The 25,821-nt window shown below is 39.2% G+C and overlaps 1 protein-coding gene across 1 annotated transcript in view; it reads right to left on the bottom strand.

Annotated features, from left to right (window-relative positions):
- The window catches only part of KCTD18 (potassium channel tetramerization domain containing 18), a 29,153-nt gene extending 4,438 nt beyond the window's left edge, over positions 1–24,715 (bottom strand). The window contains exons 1-6 of the mRNA XM_060106369.1: positions 24,583–24,715; positions 21,942–22,177; positions 20,147–20,358; positions 13,880–14,073; positions 12,692–12,786; positions 6,682–6,784 (exon numbers count right to left, since the gene is read on the bottom strand). Coding sequence (XP_059962352.1) covers positions 6,682–6,784; positions 12,692–12,786; positions 13,880–14,073; positions 20,147–20,358; positions 21,942–22,101 — 764 coding nt within the window. The 5' untranslated portion in view covers positions 22,102–22,177; positions 24,583–24,715. The remainder of the gene's footprint in view (positions 1–6,681; positions 6,785–12,691; positions 12,787–13,879; positions 14,074–20,146; positions 20,359–21,941; positions 22,178–24,582) is intronic.
- Between the last annotated feature and the right edge of the window lie 1,106 nt (positions 24,716–25,821).

Raw genomic sequence — 25,821 nt, 5'->3', positions numbered from 1 at the left:
CATGCACTTGAGAGATGAGCCCCTAAAACATTTAACTTTGAAAGTCAACAGGGTTCAAGTCCTGAGGCCCACAAGACTATAGCAATCTGATAAACAGCTCTTCAAGGGTCCACATGCTCAGACTCACCCACCCCAGGGCCCAGTTCAAAGGCGGCCAATTGCACCCAGACTTAAATAGTAAAGTAGCTCACCTGCTGACAGAAAAGTGCTGGCCTGAGGGGTAGGTGTCTAATTTAACACACACATCTAGAAGCCCGCTGGAACACTCTCTGGGAATGAAGACTAGCAGGTACCATCTTCATGCTCTCCCTTTGCTGTGCTCCAGAGTACCAGTATTTCCTGGAAGAGAGCTTTTACACTCGTCTGGAACCCTCACTTTTTATGGCTCTTAGCCAGGGGACACCTCCTGATTGCCTGGCTCTGGAGGCCAGTGGAGCTTGCATTCCTGGTCCCATGGGACTGTAACAATTGGTGTTACCCAGAGAGGAGCTCATAGCCTTGTCTGGTACCCCAATTTTTGCAAATGCTGCCAAGAGACACCTCTACATTGCATGGCTCTGGTGGCCAGTAGGGCTTATGCTTGTGGGTCCCACAGGACTGTAACCAATGGAGAAAGAGTTCTTAAACAGCCATCACCCCAGGACACAACAAGAGGCAACAGACCCAGAAGCTCAGTCTTTCCGTGAAGGAGGTCTGTTAGCTGATCATCATGACTGCAGCCTGAGGGGCAGACTTCTAATTAAACATGCATCTAGGGGCTGACTATAATCTTTCACAGAGACCTCGTAGGGTGGGTGCTATCTTCACACCCACCTTCTGCCACACTCCAAAGTGCCAGTGTCTCCTGAAGAGGAAATTTACATGCATCTGGTGCCCTGGTTTTTGTATTTGCCACCCACAGCATGCCCCTTGATCCCTTGATCCCCTGGCTCTGGTGGCTGGTGGGGCTTGCATTCCTGAGTCCCATGGGACTGTGGCAATCAGAGAGATGGTTCCTGGCGGGCTAACATCTACAGGACACTGCACAGACAACAGACTGAGGAACATCCCCCAGTCTTTCTGCAAAGGAGGCCTCTTTGCTTGTCCTAGTGCTTTGGCTTGAGGGGCAGGCCTCAGGTTTGGCACATATGTATTGCCAAACAGAGCTGCTCTCAAGGAACATAGGCTGTGAATGCCATCTTGGTGCTCTCTCTCTCTGCCTTGCTCCAGCTCCTCAGAATCTTTCTGAAAAGAGCTTATACACTCAGCTGGAACCCTGATTTTTGCAGGTGCCACCAAGGGGGCATCTTCAGATTGCCTGGCTCTGTTGGCCAGCAGAGCTTACACTTGCAGTCCCACAGGACTGTATATATTTGTAAAGCTCTAAAAGCTGCTGCCTGAGGGTCTGGCTTCCAAGCAGCCTCAATCTAGGTGATGAGATCCTCCCCTTTGGGACACTGACAGGTCTTGGCTCATCCTCAACTACTGGGAGCTATTAAAAATATAATAGGCTGCTTGGACAGTCGCAAAGGTTTGACAGTCAACTAAGAGCTGGGGCAGGGCCAAACAATAAGGTTCATCCTCTGCACAAGGCTACTCTTTCAAAACTGAGTGAGGTGGTTGTTTCATCTACTGTATAGAAACCAACACAGAGAGTCAAGTAAAATGAAGAAACTGAGGAATATGTTCCAAATGAAAGAACAAGATAAAATCTCAGGAAAAAACCTTAATTAAACAAAGATAAGTAATTTAGCTGAGAAGGAGTTCAATAATGGTCATAAAAATGCTCACCAAACTGGGGAGAAGAATGAATGGACACAGTGAGAACTTCAACAAAGAGATGAAAAACTATAAGAAAGTACCAAATAGAAGTCACAGAACTGTAGAATACAATAACTGAACTGATAAACACACTAGAGGGGTTCAACAGCAGACCAGATGAAGCAGAAGAAAGGATCAGTCAACTCAAAGGCAGGGCAGTGGAATTCACCCAATCAGAGCAGGAATAAAGAAAAAGAATGGAAAAAAAGTGAAGATAATTTAAGGGACTTACGGGACAACATCAAATGGACTAACATTCACATTATAGGGCTCCCAGAAGAAGAGAGAGAGAGAAAGGAGAAGAAATCTTATTTGAATAAATAATAGCTGAAAACTATATAGCTGAGAAAGGAAAGAGACATCCAGATCCAGGAAGTCCAGAGAATTACAAAAAAGATGAACCCAAAGAGACCCACACTAAGACACATTATAATTAAAATGTCAAAAGTGAAAGACAAGGAGAAAATCTTAAAAACAGCGAGAGAAAAATAACTTGTTATATACAAAGGAACCCCCATAAGACCATCAGGAGATTTTCAGCAGAAATTTTGCAGGCCAGAAAGGAGTGGCATGATATATTCAAAGTAGTAAAAGAAAAAAATCCAACCAAGAATACTCTACCCAACAAAATTACCATTCAGAATTGAAGGAATGATAAAGAGTTTTCCAGACAAACAGAAGCTAAAGGAGCTCACCACCACTAAACTGGCCTTACAAGAAATGTTAAAGGGACTTCTTTAAGCTGAAAAGAAAGGGCACTAATTAGTAACAACACATATGAAAGAATAAATCTCACTGGAAAGGTAAATATATAGTAAAGGTAGTATATTAATCACTTATAAAGCTAGTATAAAGGTTAAAAGAAAAAAGGAATAAAAATGACTATGATTACAATAATTAGTTATGGAATACACAATATAAAAAGATATAAAATATGACACCAAAAACCTAAAACGTGGCAGGGGATAGTATAATGTTGAGCTTTACAATGGAATCAAACTTAAGTTGTTATCAACTTAAAACAGACTGTTATAGATATAAGTTATTATATGTAAGCCTCATGGTAACCACAAAGCAAAAACTTATAGTAAATACACAAAAGATAAAGAGAAAGGAATATAATCGTACCACTAAAGGAAGTATCAAACCATAAAGGAAGAGAGCAGGAGAAGAAAGGAACAGAGAGGAACTATAAAAACAATAAGAAAACAATCAACAAAATGGAAATAAGTACATACCTATCAATAATTACTTTAAATGCAAATGGACAAAATTCACAGAGTGGCTAAACAGATCAAAAAATAAGACCCATCTATATGCTGCCCACAAAAGACTTACTTAAGTGTAAGGACACATACAGACTGAAAGTGAAGGGATGGGAAAAGATATTCCATGCAAACCACAAGAAACCAAAAGAAAGCTGGAGTAGCTATACTTATATCAGATAAAACAGACTTTAAAACAAAGACTGTAATAAGAGACAGAAAAGGTATTACATAATCTTAAAAAGGTCAATCCAACAAGAGGATATAACATTTGTAAATATTAATGCACCCAAAATAGGAGCACCTAAAAAATAAGGCAAATATTAACAGAACTAAAGGAAGAAACAGAGAGCAATACGATAATAGTGGGGAACTTCAATACCCCACTTACATCAATGGATAGATCCTACAGATAGAAAATCAATAAGGACACATTGGCCTTAAATGACATGTTAGGCCAGATGGACTTAACAGATATTTACAGAACATTCCATCCAAAAATAACATAGTACACAATCTTCTCAGGTGCACATGGAACATTTTCCATGATAGATCATGTGTTAGGCTACAATACGAGTCTCAGTAAGTTTAAGACAACTGAAATCATATCAAGCTCCTTTTCTGACCACAATGGTATGAAACTAGAAATTAATTACCAAAGAAAACTGGAAAATTCACAAATACATAGAGGTTAAACAACATGTTACTGAACAACCAATGGGTCAAAGAAGAAATCAAAAGAGAAATCAAAAAATACCTTGAGACAAATAAAAATGGAAATGTAACATACCAAAATTTGTGGGATGCAGTGAAAGCAGTTCTAAGAGAGTTCATAGCAATGTTTACCTCAAGAAATAGGATAAATCTCAAATAAACAACCTACCTTTACACCTCAAGGAACTAGAAAAAGATCAAACAAAAGTTAGTAGAAGGAAGGAAATAACAAAGATTAGAATAGAAATGAATGAAATAGAGACTAAAAAGACAATAGGAAAGATCAATAAAACAGCTGATTTTTTAAAAAAGATAAACAAAACTGACAAACCTTTAGCTAGATTCACCAAGATAAAAAGAGAGAACTCAAAATCAGAAATGAAAGAGGAGATGGTGAAACTGATGCCATAGACATACAAAGGATAATAAGAGGCTACTATGAACAATTATATGCCAACAAATTGGACAACCTAGAAGAAATGGATTAATTCCTAAAAGCATACAACCTACCAAGACTAAATCATGATGAAATAGAAAATCTGAACAGACCAATGACTACTAAGGAGATTGAAATCTCCTAACAAACAAAAGTTCAGGACCAGACAGCTTCACTGGTGAATTCTACCAAACCAATTCTTCAAAGAATTAACACCAGTCCCTCTCAAACACTTCCAAAAAATAAAAGAGGAGGGAACTCTCAAATTCATTAAGGCCAGTAGTACCCTGATACCAAAACCAGACAAGGATGCCACAAGAAAATTACACACCAATATCCCTGATGAACATAAATGCAAAAAATCCTCAAAAAAAAATACTAGCAAACTGAATTCAACAATACATTAAAAGGAACACACATGATGATTTACTCCAGGGATGCAAGGATGGTTCAACATCCACAAATCAGTCAATATGATACACTATATCAACAAAATGAAGGAAAAAAATCGCATGGAACATTATTTTAAATGACCTTAAAACTGTCAAACTGTCAAGCAGCCACTGTCAAAAGCCTGCCTGCTCTTCCCACTGCTTCCATCAGTTTCACTTCAGGAAGATCACCTTCTGAACATGTGTAATGGCAATCCTCCAAGTCTTCTCCCTCTGACTCAGCACTGTTGTGTTTTCAGAGGCAAATATAAGATACTGAACTCTGATTTTTGGAAATGGGATCATAATAGCATAGTGATTTGAAATATAATATAATATATTCAACCTCAAAACTCTACTGAACATAACTAAAATTTTGTAGGTGAGAAATGGTTCTTTGGGACCTCACAAGTGCTTCTAAGTCACCGATACCTGGTCCGTGAATCAAAAATGATGCTTAATAAAATCCCAGAGGAAAAAGACAACTAACACAGAGGAGAGTTTCCATAAAACCATTTCTGCTTGCTTTATATTTTGTACACATCTTCCACTGGACTCTAGTCCAAGGCTGCTCCACCTGAGCACTATTGCCATTTGGGATTCAACAATTCTTTGTCTTGGGGGGGCTGCCCTCTGCATTCTAGGACGTTTAGAAGCAACCCTGGCCTCTACCCTCTGGATGCCAGCAACATCCCCCACCTGACAGTGTCTCCAAACGTTACCAAATATATCCCCTGGGGAACAAAACTGCCCCCAATGGAGAACTTCTGCTCTAGACCCAAATAATATTTGCTAACTATAAGTTCGAACACCAAAATAAATAATGATAATAAAATGAGAGCCTTTAAGCAAAAAGATCTGCTTTAACATATGATTTACTACTAAAAACTGAATAAAATTCTCTGCACCTCTGTGAAAGATCTGGAGGGCAAAAGTAAGAAAGCAGTCTGAAATTTCATACGGGCACTGAATCAAATTCTAGAATAGATGATCAAGAAATCAGAATGTCTGAAAGTCATGAATACTACCCAGACAATGAAAATGAAATATAACTTTAAATGTATTTAAACCACAGTGAAAGACACAGATGTGGAGTGAATTCAGTGCTAATGATTTCATAGAACACAAGATAATACTGCTAAATAAAAATGTTATTTGTGGTAACAGGAAGGAGAAAGGGATTCAGAATAAATCACAGGAAATTTCAAATATTAAGTCTAATAAATTTCTTGACTATTGCCAGTAAAGTCTGGGATTTCACTTTAGTGGGGAAAAACACTTACCACAGCATTCCCACTGTGTCCAGTAGTAGTTTTAAAATCATACTCTCCCCAAAAGAACATACCATATAACTCAGTTTTAAAGAATTACTTCCACTTTTTACATAGTTCTGGTAACTTTGCATTTAATTTTTTTTTTCTGGCCACGCCACACGGCTTGTGGGATTTTAGTTCCCCGACCAGGGATTGAACCCGGGCTCTCGGCAGTGAGAGCGCAGAGTCCTAACCACTGACTGCCAGGGTATTCCCTCAAGATTTACATTTTGGGGCTTGCCTGGTGATGCAGTGGTTGAGAATCCACCTGCCAGTGCAGGGGACACAGGTTCAAGCCCTGGTCTGGGAAGATTCCACATGCCGTGGAGCAACTAGGCCCGTGCACCACAACTACTGAGCCTGCGCTCTAGAGCCCGCAAGCCACAACTACTGAGCCTATGTGCCACAACTACTGAAGCCCGCACACCTAGAGCCCGTGCTCCGCAACAAGAGAAGCCACCGCAGAGAAGCCTGTGCACCACAGCGAAGAGTAGCCCCCGCTCACTGCAACTAGAGAAAGCCCGCACTCAGCAACAAAGACCCAATGCAGCCAAAAATAAATAAATAAATCAAGATTTATACTTTGATGGTAAGGCAGAATATTCACCTGGGTGATTAATAAGCTCAATGAAGTCAAGAACCATTATTCACTCCCCCAGTAGAGGCAGTAAAAATATAGGTCATAGATTAATTTTTTTAAAAATCAACAAAGAACAGATAACCTCTTTCGAACTGGGGCCATGTGACGCAGGCTTCCATGTAAAGGCCGCTCTTCCAGAGTCCAACATTCTATCAGTTCATGAGGCACCCGCCAGTAGCTAACACCTGGAAGATAAAAAGACAATTTAGAGAACCACTGTCCACTGCCAAAGCCTCAGCAACACTTTTGTATAAGACCAGCCAGATAAAGTTTAAGGTTCATGACTCCCATTTGATGAAGAGAAATATAAGCAGGAAGTGCTCCCAAGAAAAGCCAGGGCAATAGTGGCACAGCTCATGACCTGGGTCCAGAAAGAGCTGGCTACCAGCCGCCCCAGCTCTGCCACTGATAACCAGAGGTGGCTATACAGACCTTGGGCAACTGAGTGTATGCTGGTTAAGGGCACAGGCACTGGAGCCAAAACTGCCTAGGTCTGGATCCCATTTCTGTCATTCACTAATCATATCACCTTGGGAAAATCTTCTCATCTGTGAAATGATGACAATAATAGTACATACCTTGCTGCGATGATTAAATGAGAAAATAAAAACAAAATGCCTAGAACAGGGCCTGGCACAGACTCAGCACTCAAGAGATGTTAGGTGCCTTTATTATAAGTCATAGTGTTGGTAGTAATGTGAAAGGATTGGACAGTAGGGGTTCTAACACTTGCCCTGTCTACCTCACTAGGTTGCTGCAATCATCAAATCAGATAAATTTTGTGAACCACTCTGTAAGAGGCAACCACTATATGAATATGAGGTATCAATACCTTATAGGCATCTTTTCAAACAAGAATAATCTGTGTTAATGTGGCAGGCCAAGATTCCAGTCAAATTCACTTAATTTTTAAATCTGATATGTTTCTTTGTTTAAATTGATTCTATTGAAGTATAGTTGATTTACAATGTTTTGTTAATTTCTGCTGTACAGCAAAGTGATTCAGTTATACATACATACATATGTGTATATATATATTTTTTCATATTCTTTTCCATTATGGTTTATCACAGGATATTGAATACAGTTCCCTGTGCTATACAATAGGACCTTGTTGTTTATCCATTCTATATATAATAGTTTGATATGTTTCTGATTGAAACCTGAAAACGTATTCCTTTTTTTTTTAAATTTATTTATTTTTGGCTGTGTTGGGTCTTCGTTGCTGTGCGTGGGCTTTCTGTGGTTGCAGCGAGCAGGGGCTGCTCTTCGTGGTGCTGCGTGGGCTTCTCAGTGCAGTGGCTTCTCTTGTTGTGGAGCACAGGCTCTAGGTGCATGGGCTGCAGTAGCTGTGGCACGTGGGCTCAGTAGTTGTGGCTCGCGGGCTCTAGAGCGCAGGCTCAGTAGTTGCGGCGCACAGGCTTAGCTGCTCCGCGGCATGTGGGATCTTCCCGGACCAGGGAACGAACCTGTGTCCCCTGCATTGGCAGGTGGATTCTTAACCACTGTGCCACCAGGGAAGTCCCTGAAAATGTATTCTTATGAAGCTTAAAAACCTTTGGCTAAGTGAAAGAAGCCAGACACAAAAGGTTATATATTGTATGATTCCATTTATATAAATATCCAGAATACACAAATCCACTGAGACAGAGAGCAGACTGGTAGTTGCCAGGGGCTGAGGGGAGAGGGGAATGCAGAGTAACTGCTTAATGGATACTGGGTTTCCTTTTGGGGTGACAGAAGTGTTTTGGAACTAAATAGAGGTGCTGGTTACACACACTGTTAATGTAGCAAATGTCACTGAAATGTATACTGTAATTAATTCTATGTTGTATGAATTTCACCTCATTTTTTAAAAAAAGAACCATAAAAATTATATATAGACACATTAAAAAAGGCTTAAAGAATGATGCTAAGTAAAAACTGCTTGGTATTAAAAACAACAGTAACCTTTAAGTCCCAAGAAGGAACTTGGTGTCTTCTTTTTTAATCATTAAAGGGCTAGTAATAACAAACAACTTAGCAAGCTGGGCACATATATTATTATATATAATAGACATGTCCAAATACTCGAAGTCTATGTACCTCATTTTAAGACAACTTTCTAGAACTGCTTGATCATACTCCCAAACCTACTTATGCTACAAAAACATCACCAAATCTCATCCATTAACTTTTATTTTAAAGTCAGGTTTATTGAGATATAATTTACATAAAATAAAATTCACTCTTTTTAAGTACACTGAGTTTTGACAGATGTATACAGTCATGTAACTATGGCCACAATCAAGATACAGAACATTTCTATCATCCCCCAAAAGTTCCCTCCTACCCTTCTACAGTTGATGCCCTGCCCTCCATTCCTTAGTTTTGCCTTTTCCAAAGTATCATATAAATGGAATCATACACCACATAGCCTTTTGTGTCTGGCTTCTTTACCATGATGTTTTGAAGATTCATCCATGTTGATATATGTATCAATAATCATCTCTTTTTATTTCTGAGTATTCCATTAAATGGATATACTGCAACTTGTTTTTAAGACTTTCATTTTTTTTCCTGCCTATAATTCACATTCATTGTACAAAACTTGGAAAATATAGAAAAGTATATATAAAAAAAAATAAAAATCACTTCTAATCCTAAAACTAGGAATCATGGCTCATGACATTTTGATGTATCTCATTCCAGTATTTTTTCTATTTGTATGATATGCACATAATTGAAAACACATTATATTTAATTTTGTTTCCTGCTTTTGACCATTTCTTACTTTATCACGGGCACTCATCAACGTAAAAAGTTATTCAAAATTATTTTATTTTATTTTATCATTATTATTTTTTCAGCCATGCAGCATGCGAGATCTTAGTTCCTCAACCAGGTATTGAACCCATGTTCCCTGCAGTGGATGCGTGGAGTCCTAACCAAAAGACCACCCAGGAATTCCCTCAAAATAATTTTAATAGCTATACTCATCTATAACCTGTGGATGTGCCAATATGTATTTAACCCTGTATTATAGACATTTAGATTGCTTTTATTTTTTCCCTATTATGAATAATATTTAGTTGAACATCTCTGTTCACAAGCCTTTGTCTGCATTTGATTATGTCTTTAAGGTAGACTTCTAGAAGTAGAATTATTGGCTCAAAGAATATGAACAATTTTGATGCTATTGATACATACTGATAAATTATTTCCAAAAAATGTAATATGAATTTTATTCCTGCCAAGAATTCATGAGATCTTTACTAATCTGGTATATAAAAAAATAGTTCTCATTTAATGTATAGTTCATTGATAATGAGTTTGAACCTCTGCCACGTTTATTTCCTTTTCTGGGAATTTTATGGCCATGAACCTTATACATTTATTTGTAGTAGGGTTGAGCTGGTTTTCTAATCAATTTTAAAAAATCCTCTTTATTATAAAGATAATCTTTGTCCAGTTAATGCAACACTTTTATCCAAGTTTTTTTATTAGTTTCTAAATTTTATTTATAATGTTTTATGTTTTAAAGTTAATATATTAAATATTATGTAATCAAATTTCTTTGTCTTTACGTTTTATTTTATGCTTATAATTTCTTCCCCTATTAAGAAATCAGTTATTTGCTTACATTTCATTATAGTCTATAATAGTTTCATTTTTCATTCATAAATCTACCTGGGATTATTTTCATAAATGATGTGAGGTTAAAGTTCTGTTTTTCTCCCAAGCATATTTCTCAAATAATCTATCCTTTTTTATTGGCATTTAATGCTTTCTTATCACATAGTAATTTTATTCTTATAAATTTAATGGATTTTATTCCTGATCTCTGCATCTATTCTTGTACCAGAGAGACATGGTTTTATTAGTATAGAGCTACATATAGTATTTTTACCATCAAACAGAGTTAAACTCATCTCTCTAATGACTTCTACTTCCCAAAATGTTTTTGGGTATTTCACCTGTTTATTCTTTCAAAGGAATTCTAGAATCATTTCCTCAAGATTCCCAAAGAGGTCCATTGATATTTTGGTAGGAATTGTGTTAAACCTATAATTTAATCTGAGAAACACTGACATCTTTATAATATTCAGATTTCCCATTCAGGATCATGGTATGTCTCACAGTAATCTTCATCTCTTCTTTTTTATAGATGGATGGATGGATGGATGGACAGATAAATACATTTTAGCAGTTTTCTTCATAAAGGACCCAAGCATTTCTTGGTGGGGCAGCCTAGTTATTTCATTTTGTTTATTGCTATTGTGAATGGGATTTTCTCCTATAATTTCTAATTAATTTACCATAAGTAAGCTGCTAATCTTTATTTATATTGTATCTAGCTAGTTTAGTCTACTAAACTCATCATTTGAAATACCTTTAGTCGATTCTTTTCCGGTTTTCTACAAAGACATATTGTCCACAAATAACAATAACTGTCTTCTTCCTTTCAACAGTTCTTTCCTTACTTCTGTTTCGTGTATTATGGCTTTCCACAGGCCTTCCAGAACTTTGTTAGATAACAATGATACTCTATTACATGCTTTCTAAAAAGTTAAAATCAGTCACACGCTTTGTTAAAGTCAGTGATCCCAGCTCTCTGCTCCAGCTTCCTGAGTCAGTGGAGAAAGAATCCCAGCCAGGCCCTCCCAAAGCTTCCCAGGCAGCCTGCTAGTCCAGCGGCACAAAAGGAGACAAGAACACCAGGGGGGTTGTTCTTCAACTTAAGCCCAAGTGTCTCAAAGTCAATTAAATCTGAAGTAATAAGCTTAAAGAGAATAGCATTTTGTTCAACACACTTCATCCTATCTGTTTGAGGGGCATGATATGAAAAGGAAAAGGAGGAAAAGTGAGTGGGGCAAAGTTGAGGAAAAAAAGGGTTGGTACTAGCTCCCTGCCTGAAAGAGGAACAGCTGATAGAGTGTTTTAAAAAGCCTTTTCCTTTCCTTATTCAATCTTACATGACTTGCAATGTCTGTCTCTACCAGCTTTTAAGCTCATTTGAGGACTGAGATGTGTCTTATTTATCTTTGGACAATTTTAGGACTTCACTATAGTGCTTGCACCTAATTGACACTCAATACATGTTAATTAAGAAAAAAAACCTTAGGCATAGAACAGTTAACCCTCTGTGATCTTTAAGCAAGTGGCTTGTCTCTCTGAGACTTCTTTTCCTCATCAATAAAATCGTAAACAGCATACGGGGTTGTTTTAGGACTAAGAGATACTGAATGTAAACTACATATCACACTGAATATCAAGCAGCATTACTATTATCAACTCACATAAGCAGCTTGGTAAAGATAGTCAAATTTCAAAGTGTGCATTTAAAGAATATTTGTTTTCTAAGGGCTCTTTAGATATCTTCCCAGCATTATTTTCATTTTCTCTCTCTCTCTCTCTTTTTTTTTTGATTACACATTTTATGCTTAATTTAGAGGTATACTTCCTAGGACAATGCTAGGTACACAGTAGGTGCTACAGAAACTCTTTTTATTATTTTTTTTGTAATAAATTTATTTATTTATTTTTGGCTGTGTTGGGTCTTTGTTGCTGGGCGCGGACAGTCTCTAGTTGCGGCAAGCGGGGGCTACTCTTTGTTGTGGTGCGCGGGCTTATCATTGTAGTGGCTTCTCTTGTTGTGGAGCACGGGCTCTAGGCGCGTGGGCATCAGTAGTTGTGGCTCGCAGGCTCTAGAGCGCAGGCTCAGTAGTTGTGGCGCACGGGCTTAGTTGCTCTGTGGCAGGTGGGATCTTCCCGGACCAGGGCTTGAACCCGTGTCCCCTGCATTGGCAGGCGGATTCTTAACCGCTGCGCCACCAGGGAAGCCCCAGAAACTCTTTTTAAATTGAACTAAATAAGCATAACTAACAAAAGTGTATTTTAGGTTACTGTATTATAGATTATTAATAATATCTAGCAACTCATGGGGTTTAAAAATTTGTAAGTAAACTGCCTCAGTGTTACTATAAGGTGACAACTACCTGGACCCACACCAAAAACATTTTCTCAAAAAAAGAAATGCTGTATTTGAACTTGCTTTGTCTTATTAAGGAAAAGTCTACTTTCTGCCATGAAATGAAAGAATTGTACTGTACCTTTTCCTTCCCAGGCATCAAAGGCATCCATCATTTTCTTCAATTCTGCTACTGAATAATAGCTCCAAATATACTGAACATTATTTCCTGCCTCCCTAGAAATATTACAAAAGGTAATGAAAATATACTACCTAGGTAAGAATGTGTATACACATATACAGCTAATAGACACTCAATAAGTGCTTGTTAACTAAGGAAAAAAAATATGTAGGTAATGAGTAGTTGTTCTTCTGTGATCCTTAAGTATATATATATGTGTATATATATATATTCTATATACGACATACTAGATGAGTATAATATACTATACTTACATACTAACCTACATTTGATCTTTTTTTACTGCGGTAAAGTATTTGTTAATTCCACAATATAAACTGTGCAGACAAATCAACAAATCCTTAAATTGGTTTTCTTAAAAAAATCACCTAACTCCAGTAAAGTTAGAAAAGATTCAACTTTGACTAAAACTTTCCTAGCACTATGTCAGGCACTTATATATCATATATAAACATCCCTGCCTGTAAAGAATTCAGAAAATGATAACATATTAATTATCTAAACAGCAAGCTCATGTGGTCATGCATTAGTCACTGACATGTGACCCAATCCAATATCTCAGAGAATTAAAAAAAAATTTTTGCTAAGTGAATTGACTAGTATAAATGAGATTACAGGGAAAATATTAACAGAATAACCCTTAAGAATTTAACATGTTCAAGGCATAGAATTTTAAAGTTGGGAGGGACCAGATGAAAAGTCTTTCAGCATTTCTCAAACCAGGACACCAAGACACAGGCCAGTCCTGGGTCCTTCAGTGGGCCTGCTGACTTCTAGGCCAGGCTTCTGTCTCTGGACTATAGTGGAGGGGAGATACCCAGGCATGTGGCTTTTCTTTTCTTTCTTTCTTTTCTCTTTTTATAATGCCTCTCAGGGGATTCTGATGACCACTCCCAGTTGAGAACCACTGTACTAGACCAAGTAGATGGCCTATTGCTTATACAGATGTGAAATGGTCTGAATTACAACCACCTCATGAAACAGGCCTATCTCGACAGCTATGAGATTCACTGTCTGTTGAGAGGTACTGGCTTCTTTCCTAGTCAACCACATATTCCATTCAGTAACACCTCTTAGAAGAGACCAAGACTTAATTTTGTTCCTTTTCATATTTAAACGCAGACATACCTTTTAAAAATGCTTTTACTGTGAATTCTTCCTCCCAGCTGCTTATCAATTGCATCTGTTCCATCAGTTTTTGTGGAATATACACCAATAATTCTACTCTCACAGCTTGCACCAGATGTGTTAAGATAGTGGAGAACCCAAACTGTTGGTTTATTGCAAACTAAACCATACGAATCACAGAAGTCTGTTAAAGCCTGGGGCAAAAAAAAATATATAAAATTTGAATTTAATTCTGGAGTAAAGTAAAAATGAATTTTCTCTATTACTTTCATGTAAAGCTGTAATTTCAGCTGGTCATAAGGGAAATAAAAAGATTATATATCTCAGCCTACTGTTTATGCCTTTAAAAACCAAACCATTTGTTGAATTTGGGGTATTGGGGGAGGTGAGACAAATCACCACCCAAAAACCCAAAACGTTTTCAGCTAGAGAATCTTTCTCCACATGGAAATTATGTTTTACTTCCTCTTCCTTTAGACTCACTACCAACATCATTTTAAAATCTTCATATAATAAGTAAAAGTTAAAATTCTTTCTTTTCCCCCTGATTTTCCATTTGACTCAATCTTCCTTTTACCTCTTACTGACTTGCCCCATGGTTGATGCTTATTCTTAACTCCAAATCCAATCATGGATTAACCAGATTAACTTGTTCTTTTACACTGAAAGATATGAATATATGAACTCGATATATACTGTCTGAACTCATTTGGCATTTATCCACCTATTCACTCAATCACTTGAATTCTAAGTACCTATGTGTGAATACTAAGCACTGTCTAAGGTCTTGGAGACATAATGGTGAGCAGGAGACAGGGTCCCTCCTTGAGTTTATAGCTGATGCAGAAGACAGACATTAAATAAGCCATCAGCACACAGTGTAAGAAGGGCTACCAGGTAAGCCTATGAGGTGCTAAGGGGCACAGAGGAAGAGGGCTTCACTCAGTTGAGTGGTACAGGCCTTCCCTGGGAGAAACAGCATTATTGCTGTCAGCTCTCTGAGGATAGGCATTCTTTTCTGTTTTGTTTTGTATCCCAAGTGCCTAGGAAAGTACCTGATACAAAGGAGATGCTTAATATTTACTGACTCAGTGAAGGAAAAGAGGACCCTAACATGTGTTGCACTTTCATTTAATATTGCCATCTAACTCCTGTATTGGCTTTTACCTTCACTTGCACATCTATGAAAATCACCAACAGCATTATAAACCATTCAAGGGCAAAAACTGCATGTCATATTTCTTTGTGTCCCACACAGTCCCTAGAACAGGGTCCCATATGTCAAAAACATTTGAAATAAATAGGAGCTGGCTGGCAGAATGAATGTTCGCATGTTGTGTCTGTTGTGCATACAAACCAAGAATGAAAGACTATAAAGGTGAATGTTAATCTGTCCCAACTTTCCAGTTAGGCTTTTTTAGCCCCACTCTGCAGATGTGGCAAACAGCACCAAAAGACTGTTCGACAACTCAGTTTATAAATAATTCCAATAGCAGAACCCATACGACCATGCAAATTCCCGAAGGGGATCTGGAACCAAATCAACTTTCTCTTCACTCCTAATAACCATACTGTCAGCTTCCTCTCCTAAACACTGACATCCAACTCAAAGAATTCAAACCAATTCAGATCACTTTTCACTATGAACAATTATCTAGGAAAAATATTTTTCTTAGATGTTCAAAAGTGCTAATTAATAGTAAATATAATACTTATCAATAAGACAAAAACAGATGAAGCTGTTCAAGTCATGTAAAGACATTTCAGGGGCTTCCCTGGTGGCGCAGTGGTTGAGAGTCCGCCTGCCGATGCAGGGGACGCGGGTTCGTGCCCCGATCCGGGAAAATCCCACATGCCGTGGAGCGGCTAGGCCCGTGAGCCATGGCTGCTGAGCCTGCGCGTCCGGAGCCTGTGCTCCGCAACGGGAGAGGCCACAACAGTGAGAGGCCCGCGTACCGCAAAAAAAAAAAAAAAAAAAGACATTTCAAATGTGATTTAAAACAGAAGCATCTTAAAAAAAGCTTTACTGATCTCAAGGTGAACTAATCAAACTAATGTTTTAACTTAGTAACAAACTGCTACACTCACTAAATCAGGTAAGGGATTTTATACAGTCATTTATTTATCATGACCATCCTTTAAAAATATCATTTCAGTAAATGAATTAATCCCACTATACCCTCACATACTACAGTACTGCTCTTAATTTAAGAAGAACTTCAAAAGAAGAGTTCTATTAAAAAAAAGCCATCAAAAAGTGTTAAACCTTCAATGAGGAATAAAAACTCCATGAACTTTTGAGTGGCGTGGTAATACACTGTCCTAGAATACAATTTTGGCCTTAAAAAATGAGCAGTGGTAATTAAGAAACATGTCTTCAAAAACTGTAAGAAGTAACAATATGTTACTAAATAACCAAGAGATCACTGAAGAAATCAAAGAGGAAATCAGAAAATACCTAGAGAAAAATGACAATGAAAACACGATGATCCAAAACCTATGGGATGCAGCAAAAGCAGTTCTAAGAGGGAAGTTTATAGCAGTACAATCCTACCTCAAGAAACAACAAACATCTCAAATAAACAATCTAACCTTATACCTAAAGGAACTAGAGAAAGAAGAACAAACAAAACCCAAAGTTAGTAGAAGGAAAGAAATCATAAAGATCAGAGCAGAAATAAATGAAATAGAAACAAAGAAAACAATAGCAAAGATCAATAAAACTAAAAGCTGGTTCTTTGAGAAGATAAACAAAATTGATAAACCTTTAGCCAGACTCATCAAGAAAAAGAGGGAGAGGACTCAAATCAATAAAATTAGAAATGAAAAAGGAGAAGTTACAACAGACACTGCAGAAATACAAAGCATCTTAAGAGACTCCTACAAGCAACTTTATGTCAATAAAATGGATAACCTGGAAGAAATGGACAAATTCTTAGAAAGGTATAACCTTCCAAGACTGAACCAGGAAGAAATAGAAAATATGAACAGACCAATCACAAGTAATGATATTGAAACTGTGATTAAAAATCTTCCAACAGGACTTCCCTGGTGGCGCAGTGGTTAAGAATCCACCTGCCAATGCAGGGGACACGGGTTTGAGCCCTGGTCTGGGAAGATCCCACATGCCGCGGAGCAACTAAGCCCGTGCACCACAACTACTGAGCCTGCGCTCTAGAGCCCACGTGCCATATCTACTGAGCCCACATGCTGCAACTACTGAAGCCTGCAGGCCTACAGTCCATGCTCTGCAACAAGAGAAGCCACCGCAATGAGAAGCCCATGCACTGCAACGAAGAGTAGCCCCCGCTCACCATGACTAGAGAAAGCCCGCATGCAGCAACAAAGAACCAATGCAGTCAAAAATAAAATAAATAAATTTATAAAAAAGAAAACTAACTAACTAAATAAATAAAATAAAAAATCTTCCAACAAACAAAAGTCCAGGACCAGATGGCTTCACAGGTGAATTCTATCAAACATTTAGAGAAGAGCTAACACTCATCCTTCTCAAACTCTTCCAAAAAATTGCGGAGGAAGGAACACTCCCAAACTCTTTCTAAGAGGCCACCATCACCCTGATACCAAAACCAGACAAAGATACTACAAAAAAAGAAAACTACAGAGCAGTATCACTGACGAATATAGATGCAAAGATCTTCAACAAAATACTAGCAAACAGAATCCAACAACACATTAAAAGGATCATACACCATGATCAAGTGGGATTGATCCCAGGGATGCAAGGATTCTTCAATATACGTAAATCAATCAATGTGATACACTATATTAACAAACTGAAGAATAAAAACCATATGATCATCTCAATAGATGCAGAAAAAGCTTTTGACAAAATTCAACACCGATTTACGATAAAAACTATCCAGAAAGTCGGCATAGAGGGAACCTACCTCAACATAATAAAGGCCATAGGCGACAAACCCACAGCAAACACCATTCTCAATGGTGAAAAACCAAAAGCATCTCCTCTAAGATCAAGAACAAGACAAGGATGTCCACGCTCCCCACTATTATTCAACATAGTTTTGGAAGTCCTAGCCATGGCAATCAGAAAAGAAAAAGAAATAAAAGGAATACATATTGGAAAAGAAGAAGTAAAACTGTCACTGTTTGCAGATGACATGATACTATACATAGAGAATCCTAAAGATGCCACCAGAAAACTACTAGAGCTAATCAATGAATTTGGTAAAGTTGCAGGATTCGAAATTAATGCACAGAAATCTCTTGCATTCCTATGCACTAATGACAAAAAATCTGAAAGAGAAATTAAGGAAACACTCCCATTTACCACTGGAAGAAAAATAATAAAATACCTAGGAATAAACCTACCTAGGGAGCCAAAGACCTGTATGCAGAAAACTATGGGACATTGATAAAAGAAATTAAAGATGATATAAACAGATGGAGAGACATACCATGTTCCTGGATTGGAAGAATCAATATTGTGGAAATGACTATACTACCCAAAGCAATATACAGATTCAAGGCAGTCCCTATCAAATTACCAATGGCATTTTTTACAGAACTAGAACAAAAAATCTTAAAATTTGTATGAAGACACAAAAGACCCCAAATAGCCAAAGCAGTCTTGAGGGAAAAAAACGGAGCTGGAGGAATCAGACTCTCTGACTTCAGACTATACTACAAAGCTACAGTCATCAAGACAATATGGTACTGGCACAAAAACAGAAATATAGATCAATGGAACAGGATAGAAAGTCCAGAGATAAACCCACACACCTATGGTCAACTCATCTATGACGAAGGAGGCAAGGATATACAATGGAGAAAAGACAGTCTCTTCAATAAGCTGTACTGGAAAAACTGAACAGCTACATGTAAAAGAATGAAATTAGAACACTCCCTGACACCATACACAAAAATAAACTAAAAATGGATTAGAGACCTAAATGTAAGACCGGACACTATAAAACTCTTAGAGGAAAACATAGGACATAAATTTGTGATTTGACATAAATCATAGCAAGATCTTTTTTGATCCACCTCCTAGAATAATGGAAATAAAAACAAAAATAAACAAATGGGACCTAGTGAAACTTAAAAGCTTTTGCACAGCAAAGGAAACTACAAACAAGACGAAAAGACAACCCTCAGAATGGGAGAGAGTATTTGCAAACAAATCAATGGACAAAGGATTAATCTCCAAAATATATAAACAGCTCATGCAGCTCAATATTAAAAAAACAAACAACCCAATCCAAAAATGGCAGAAGACCTAAATAGACATTTCTCCAGAGAAGACATACAGATGGCCAGGAAGCACATGAAAAACTGCTCAACATCGCTAATTATTAGAGAAATGCAAATCAAAACTACAATGAGGTATCACCTCACACCAGTCAGAATGGGCATCATCAGAAAATCTACAGACAACAAATGCTGGAGAGGGTGTGGAGAAAAGGGAACCCTCTTGCACTGTTGGTGGGAAAGTAAATTGATACAGGCACAGTGGAGAACAGTATAGAGGTTCCTTAAAGAACTAAAAATAGAATTACCACATGACCCAGCAATCCCACTACTGGGCATATACCCAGAGAGAATCATAATTCAAAAAGACACATGCACCCCAATGTTCATTGCAGCACTATTTACAATAGCCAGGACATGGAAGCAACCTAAATGCCCATCGACAGATGAATGGATAAAGAAAATGTGGTACATATATACAATGGAATATTACACAGCCATAAAAAGGAATGAAACTGAGTCATCTGTAGAGACGTGGATGGATCTAGAGACTGTCATACAGAGTGAGGTAAGTCAGAAAGAGAAAAACAAATATCATATATTAACGCATATATGTGGAGCCTAGAAAAATGGTACAGATGAACGGTCTGCAGGGCAGAAATAGAGACACAGATGTAGAGAACAAACGTATGGACACCAAGGGGGGAAAGTGGCAGGGGATGGTGGTGGTGGTGGGATGAATTGGGAGATTGGGATTGACATATATACACTAATATGTATAAAATGAAAAATAAGAACCTGCTGTATAAAAAAATAAAATAAAATAAAATTCAAAACAAAGAAAACAAAACAAATAAAGATATATAATACAGTTAAACAAATACTGTAAGAAGTAAAACTGTCTCATTTAGGTTTATGTTACAACATGGGCTATACAAAATAACATACATTGCTTTGTGCATAATAAATGCATAATAAATGAATATTAGATAAACATTCATACATATATTGTAAAACTTAAGAAAATGCCAAGACCTTTTTAAGTTCTATATTTGACCTTAAAGAATATGTCTCCATTTCATTGGCCAAGTGGTCAGACAGGCTGTACGGATAAGGGATGCCAAAGTAATCAGCCTCTTCCTGCAGAGCAATGCGGGTTCGCTCCTCTGTGGGAATGTGAACTTCTCCATGAAGATAATCCAAAAGGTATTTAAATAGATGTCCATCACGGTCAATAACACAAGCCCCTAGAAAATATTCAGTTCAAAAATGATTGAATAGATACCAACGACCACGGTAAAATTTCAACATGTCAAACTAGAATTAGACTGAAGACCTCTACAATTAGAAATGTTTCTTTCTCAAAAGAAAGTTAAATATCTAGTGTTTAAATAGGTTTAGTCAAATTTGGGGAGCCTCTGTATTCTGACCTGCAAGGAAAACATATTCTGAGCTCCATTAGAAATCTTGGATGCAAGGACTATATTCCCACTATGGCCTCTACAAAAGCCATGGAGACCTTAGACTGCTGGTAGAAACAGAAGCTTACCCCTAATCTCAACCCAGCTGGGCCAGGAAAGGTGTATGGAGTTCCTCCCTAATGAGGGTATAATGGGGTCCAGCATTTGTATGTCAGTGACCCTACAAGTCGACCTGCAGTGTTGCCAACAAATAAACCCTGGGTTCCTGGCTATGGGCATGCCATTTGTTCAGACTTATTAGGTTAGTTCCTTTGTATGAAACTTTAGAAAAGAAATACTATACTGGTACTACTTTATGATAAAAGACTTTTTGTAGACAATTCAGCAGAATTAAAAAAATAAAAAAACACTTCGGTATGAGGTTACTCAATGATTTCCTTCCTCCCTTGATTAGTTTAAGACGGGATTAAGAAGGTAAAAACTTAGAGGCAGAGGAAACAACTCAGTCCCTGCTTACCACCTTTACACCAACAAACTTTCTGTCCAGATGGACATCAAGTCCTGGGCACCAGACATCAGTGAGTTTTCGATTCTTCCAACTGCCATTCACCTGGCAAAGCAATCTCTCCAGACCCAGGGTTACTAACAGCCCCTCATGCTCTGAGCTCCTCAATCCCTTTTTTCTAACACAGAAGCAAGAGTGGGTTCTACGAGCCCCAGAATGCCTAAGATGTACAAAAAGCCTTACTTGCTCTGCTGAAGTTTCTTTACCACCAGTAGTAGGTTCAGTGAACCCCAGAGCACTCAAAGCAGAGAGTGGCCCCAGGACCCTAGCCCTTGTATTTTACAGTTTCTTCTGAAACACCAATTTTCAGTCCTGGGTGACTGACAGTCTCACTGAACTGATGTTTTCTTAGGCATACACATCTGCCCACACAAGGCTCTGCAGCTGGACTAGATGTGAGTTTAACACTAATTCTACACTGACAGTACCTGCCCTGTTAGCTATGAGGGCAGCTCCTTTCTCCAGAGAAATACATTTTTTAACTTGAAGAACACAGAGAGAAGCTAATATATTTAATCAGGCTCAATACCTTTACCCATTGAGTTGTATGAATGGAACAACTTTCAAAATATGATTAATCCCCATAATTAGGTGATGGTTGGCCTTTACACACATTCACTTTTTTGTCAACTTTTAGCAACAGCATCACAGATTCTAGAAACTGGTATTTAATTTCTCCATGTACTTAATGAATCTCCATACAGTCCCAATGACCCAATGATCTCAGTAATTAACATACTAAGCTAATACATTCTGTTGTAATTCGAAAAATTAAAGGGAATTTAAACTAGACTCTTATTTTAATGAATATTCATGATAATGCTTACAGACTTTAAATATTTACCTGATTCATCTGCTTTTAGAGGAAAACGACCACTGAACATGGATGCCAGCATTGAGTCCTTAAAGCGGCACAAGGACTCCCGCCTGGCTGTGTAAATACAGCCACCCACGTTCAGTCGAAGAATATCCAACGCCTCTTCTTCTACCTTGTGACCTTCCATTGCTCTCTCTGACACCTGAAGTTTTGCCTGGAAACACTTTCAGAAACTGCAAAACAATGGTGGTCACAGTACCCCTCTGTAAAAACAAAGGACAATCACCACTGACATTTCCAACAATACATGAAATAGGTAATAAAAATAAATACATTCTAAAGTGGTTTAAAACAAATTCCTCAGCACCTGCAATACTGAATCGAAGGATTTAATGTAATACAAAAGGAGTCTGAGATATGCTGAGAAGCTGGAAAACTCTGGCTCAGAGGATTTGTAAATGATAATAAAGTATTACCAACCAAATCAGAGCTGTTGAAATGACTGTTTAAAGAATTAAACGAGATAATGCATTGTCTGTTACATATAAAGCAAAGGTGAGGTGTGCTTATGATCTTCAGTATTCACATATCTTTTTAAACTAAAAAGTAAGTCTGAGGGAGCTGTGTAGACTTGCAGAGGGGAACAGCATGTAGCATGGAATCAGGCTATTAGGCTCTACCACTTACTAGCCTGGGACCTTGGGCAAATACTTATCCTCCTCTGCCTGTTTCCCCATCTCTAAATTGGAGGGAAGGATGATGCCTACCTCAAAGGACTATCAGAGGAGTAATTGACAGAAAATATAAAAAGCATATAGAACAGTCTCTGGCTCAGAGTAAGTACTCAATAAATGATAAATATTATCTATAATAATATAAAAATTTACAAGAGGGTATATACTGAAGGACTTTATATTGGCTCTGGAGATTTAAGGAAACATAAGAGCAGAAATTATTAACAACAGTAGTTGTAATTCTTAAGTTAGGTAACTAAGGGATATATAATTTATCAACTGAGATCAGAATTCCATGTATACCAAAAGCCAAACTGGTCCAGAAGAACAACAAATGACATCTCTAAACCATCTGGCTTCTTCCCTCTGAAATAGCTGAACCTTTAGAGACATTTTAAGGATTTTATTTCTTAATCCATTCTGGAGATAGATGAACCACAGCTGACTGTGGCATTCCTACAGAACCTAAAACAATACCCTGAGGAAAAATGTACTCCCAATGTATCTTCACATTTCATAGCAAGTGTAAAATGGCTACCAATAGGCTCAACTACATCCATGGCCATTCACTTTGCCATCAACTTTGAGCATCCTTTCATAGATGCTCCAGTTTAGCCAATTTCTAATAAGAGAAGGAGACCGTTAGAGTCTGAGGAACACCATGTGTGTGAAACACAGTAGACAGAAACTATTATGGGCCAACAGTCCAGCCTTCAAAATCCACTTATCAATGTGACTTCCTACACTGCCTAAAAGTCCAAGGAGCAGCCCAACAACGAACCATGTGAAAGAACCACTTCTGAGGCCTGGAATGGAACTGGTTCACGCTGTCCCTGTTATCAGCTCCCTGGAATCCTATCTATTCTTCAAAGCTGCAGGCAAACCTCACTGCTTACATAACCTTCCCAAGCACCCCCAGTTAGAATCCTTGCACCCCCAGTTAAGAATCCTTGCACAGTTCTCCCAGATATACTACCCCTGACCACATATTATTCCACTTGACTAATCCCTAATTTGGGGGACTATAAGCTGCATCACCCTTAACAATTCCCATTTACTGAATGCTATGTGCCAGCCACTGTAGGAGACACTTGACAGACATTACCTCATTCACACAAAAGCCCTACTGGGTAGGAGTTACTGTCCCTACTGACAGGTGAGGACACTGGAGAAAGAAATAGTAATGTGTGCAGGGTCTACACTAGGGCTGCCCTGCCATAAGTGGTGGCGTCAGCCCCAATCCAGGTCACAGCACCAACTCCAAGTTCTTCCAGCTGCACCCCACACCGACTCCTTCAGCACTGTTTCACTCCTAAGGCTCCTGACCTGAGCACTTCACTCACTAAGCGTCTGTCCGTCTGAAGACTCCGGTGGATGGCAATAGGAACACAGCAGCACCCTGGGCGCAAGGATTCAAGAGATACCCCTAAGGCAGAGGACCATCAGCATTTCAAGGCCAGTCACAGGGCCCCACCTTCAAATGCACCCACTTGCACTCCCTGCTGGGTCGACAGTGCCCAGCCCTCTGGGGAAGCGTGCCCAGACTGCGGTTCCGTGACCACCTGCACCAAAACCATCAGGGACACTTGCTGAAAATGCAGATTCCCGGACCACGACATAGACTCTGGTTCAGAAAGTCTTAGGTGGGGCCGGGAGTCCCCCCGCGGACCCTATTTTGAGAAACGCTCAAGGGACTCCCACGACGCGGGACGAAAGGGGAGGGGCTGGGACACCACAAAGCCCCGCGGGGGTCTCCCCGCGGTCCGGGGATCCCGAATCGGCCTGAAGCCCGAGCCTGCAGCCCCGGGCGCCCGTGTTATCAGCGCGGCCCGGGCCCTTCATCAGGGCGCCCTGCCGCCTCCCGGGCCCGCGGCCCACACGGCGCCCCACTCCTCCGCACGGGATGGGCGGGGTAGGCAGCCTCCCCGACTGACCTGCGGCCCGCCCGACCCTTGGCGAGGGCGCCGGACGCCACGGGGCCCGACACGGAAGTGAGCGCCTCCCCGGCTGCTCGGCAACTCGTGCAGCAGCGCGGCTCCAGGGCCGCCTCAGTGCGCCTCAGCCTGGCGGCGACGGCCGGGAGAGGAAGGCCACACCCCGGACACGCCTTGGACACGCCCCTCCATAGCCCCGCCCCCGGGCTGGTCCTCCCACCTCCGGTCGCCGCCGCCGCCGCCGCCGCCTGCTTTGGGGAGGACGCGAGGTCTGGCAGTCTCGGTACCATGCCGGGAAAGGAAAGGACACGCAGAGAGACGCAGGCTGGATCCCCGAGGGACGGTCTTGTCCGTTCAGAGGCGGCTTTTACACATGAAGAAAACAACACCGAAGTTGCAATCGTCCAGGGTCAGTTAATAAGCGGTAAGAGGATGAGTTAGGTCTTTTAACTTCTAGATGAGGAAGGGCCCTTCCCTCCAAACTGGGTTGCTCGATGCCAAGAGTCATTCATATGTTGCACTTGAATGTTTGTGCATTTGGATAGTGTTTGTGGCTTACAAAGCTGTTTCACACAGAGCATTCTTGTTTTATTTAGTCTGTGTGACAGCCCTATATTTTTATTCCTGTTACAGTAAGGAAAATTGAGACAGGAGCAAACATTTATTGAATACTTCTGTACCCCTGAGATTCTGCTAAATGCTTTGCGTGCACTAATTTCCTCTTAACAGTAACCCCAAGAGTTCTTTTGGTTTCCAGCTGCAGCCTACCTTGTGCAAGAGGCTAGGTATTTCAAAATGAATAAAACACAGTCCTATTCTCAAGGTACTCTCCCAGACTCAATAATAATTGGTTCCTAATTTTTCTCACTGTGTCTTAGAAGGGAATAAGCCAATGAGGCGTAAGCCCACCTACTCCCTCAGATATTGATAGTACCCAGGAGAGGAAGAAGGTTTGTTCAGCCTACAATTATTGAGCACTAGCTATGGACCAGACACTGGGAGTGGAGGACTGAACAGGACAATCAATGTCCCTGACCTAATGTCCCATGTCATTTCCATTCTAGTGCAGCAGTCAGAAGACTTTATCTGTAAATATTTTAGGCTATTATATATTTATATATAAAATATTTTTAAATATTATGGGCCATACATAACTACTCAACTTTGCTGTTGTAGTGTTAAAGCAGCCATAGACAATACATAAACGAATGGGAGTGACTACGTTCTAACTTTATTTAT

This window comes from Mesoplodon densirostris, chromosome 8, assembly GCF_025265405.1.
Source record: "Mesoplodon densirostris isolate mMesDen1 chromosome 8, mMesDen1 primary haplotype, whole genome shotgun sequence".
NCBI lineage: Eukaryota > Metazoa > Chordata > Mammalia > Artiodactyla > Ziphiidae > Mesoplodon > Mesoplodon densirostris.
Note: the sequence above shows the minus strand (reverse complement) of the source record. Positions and strands in the feature narration are given on the sequence as shown.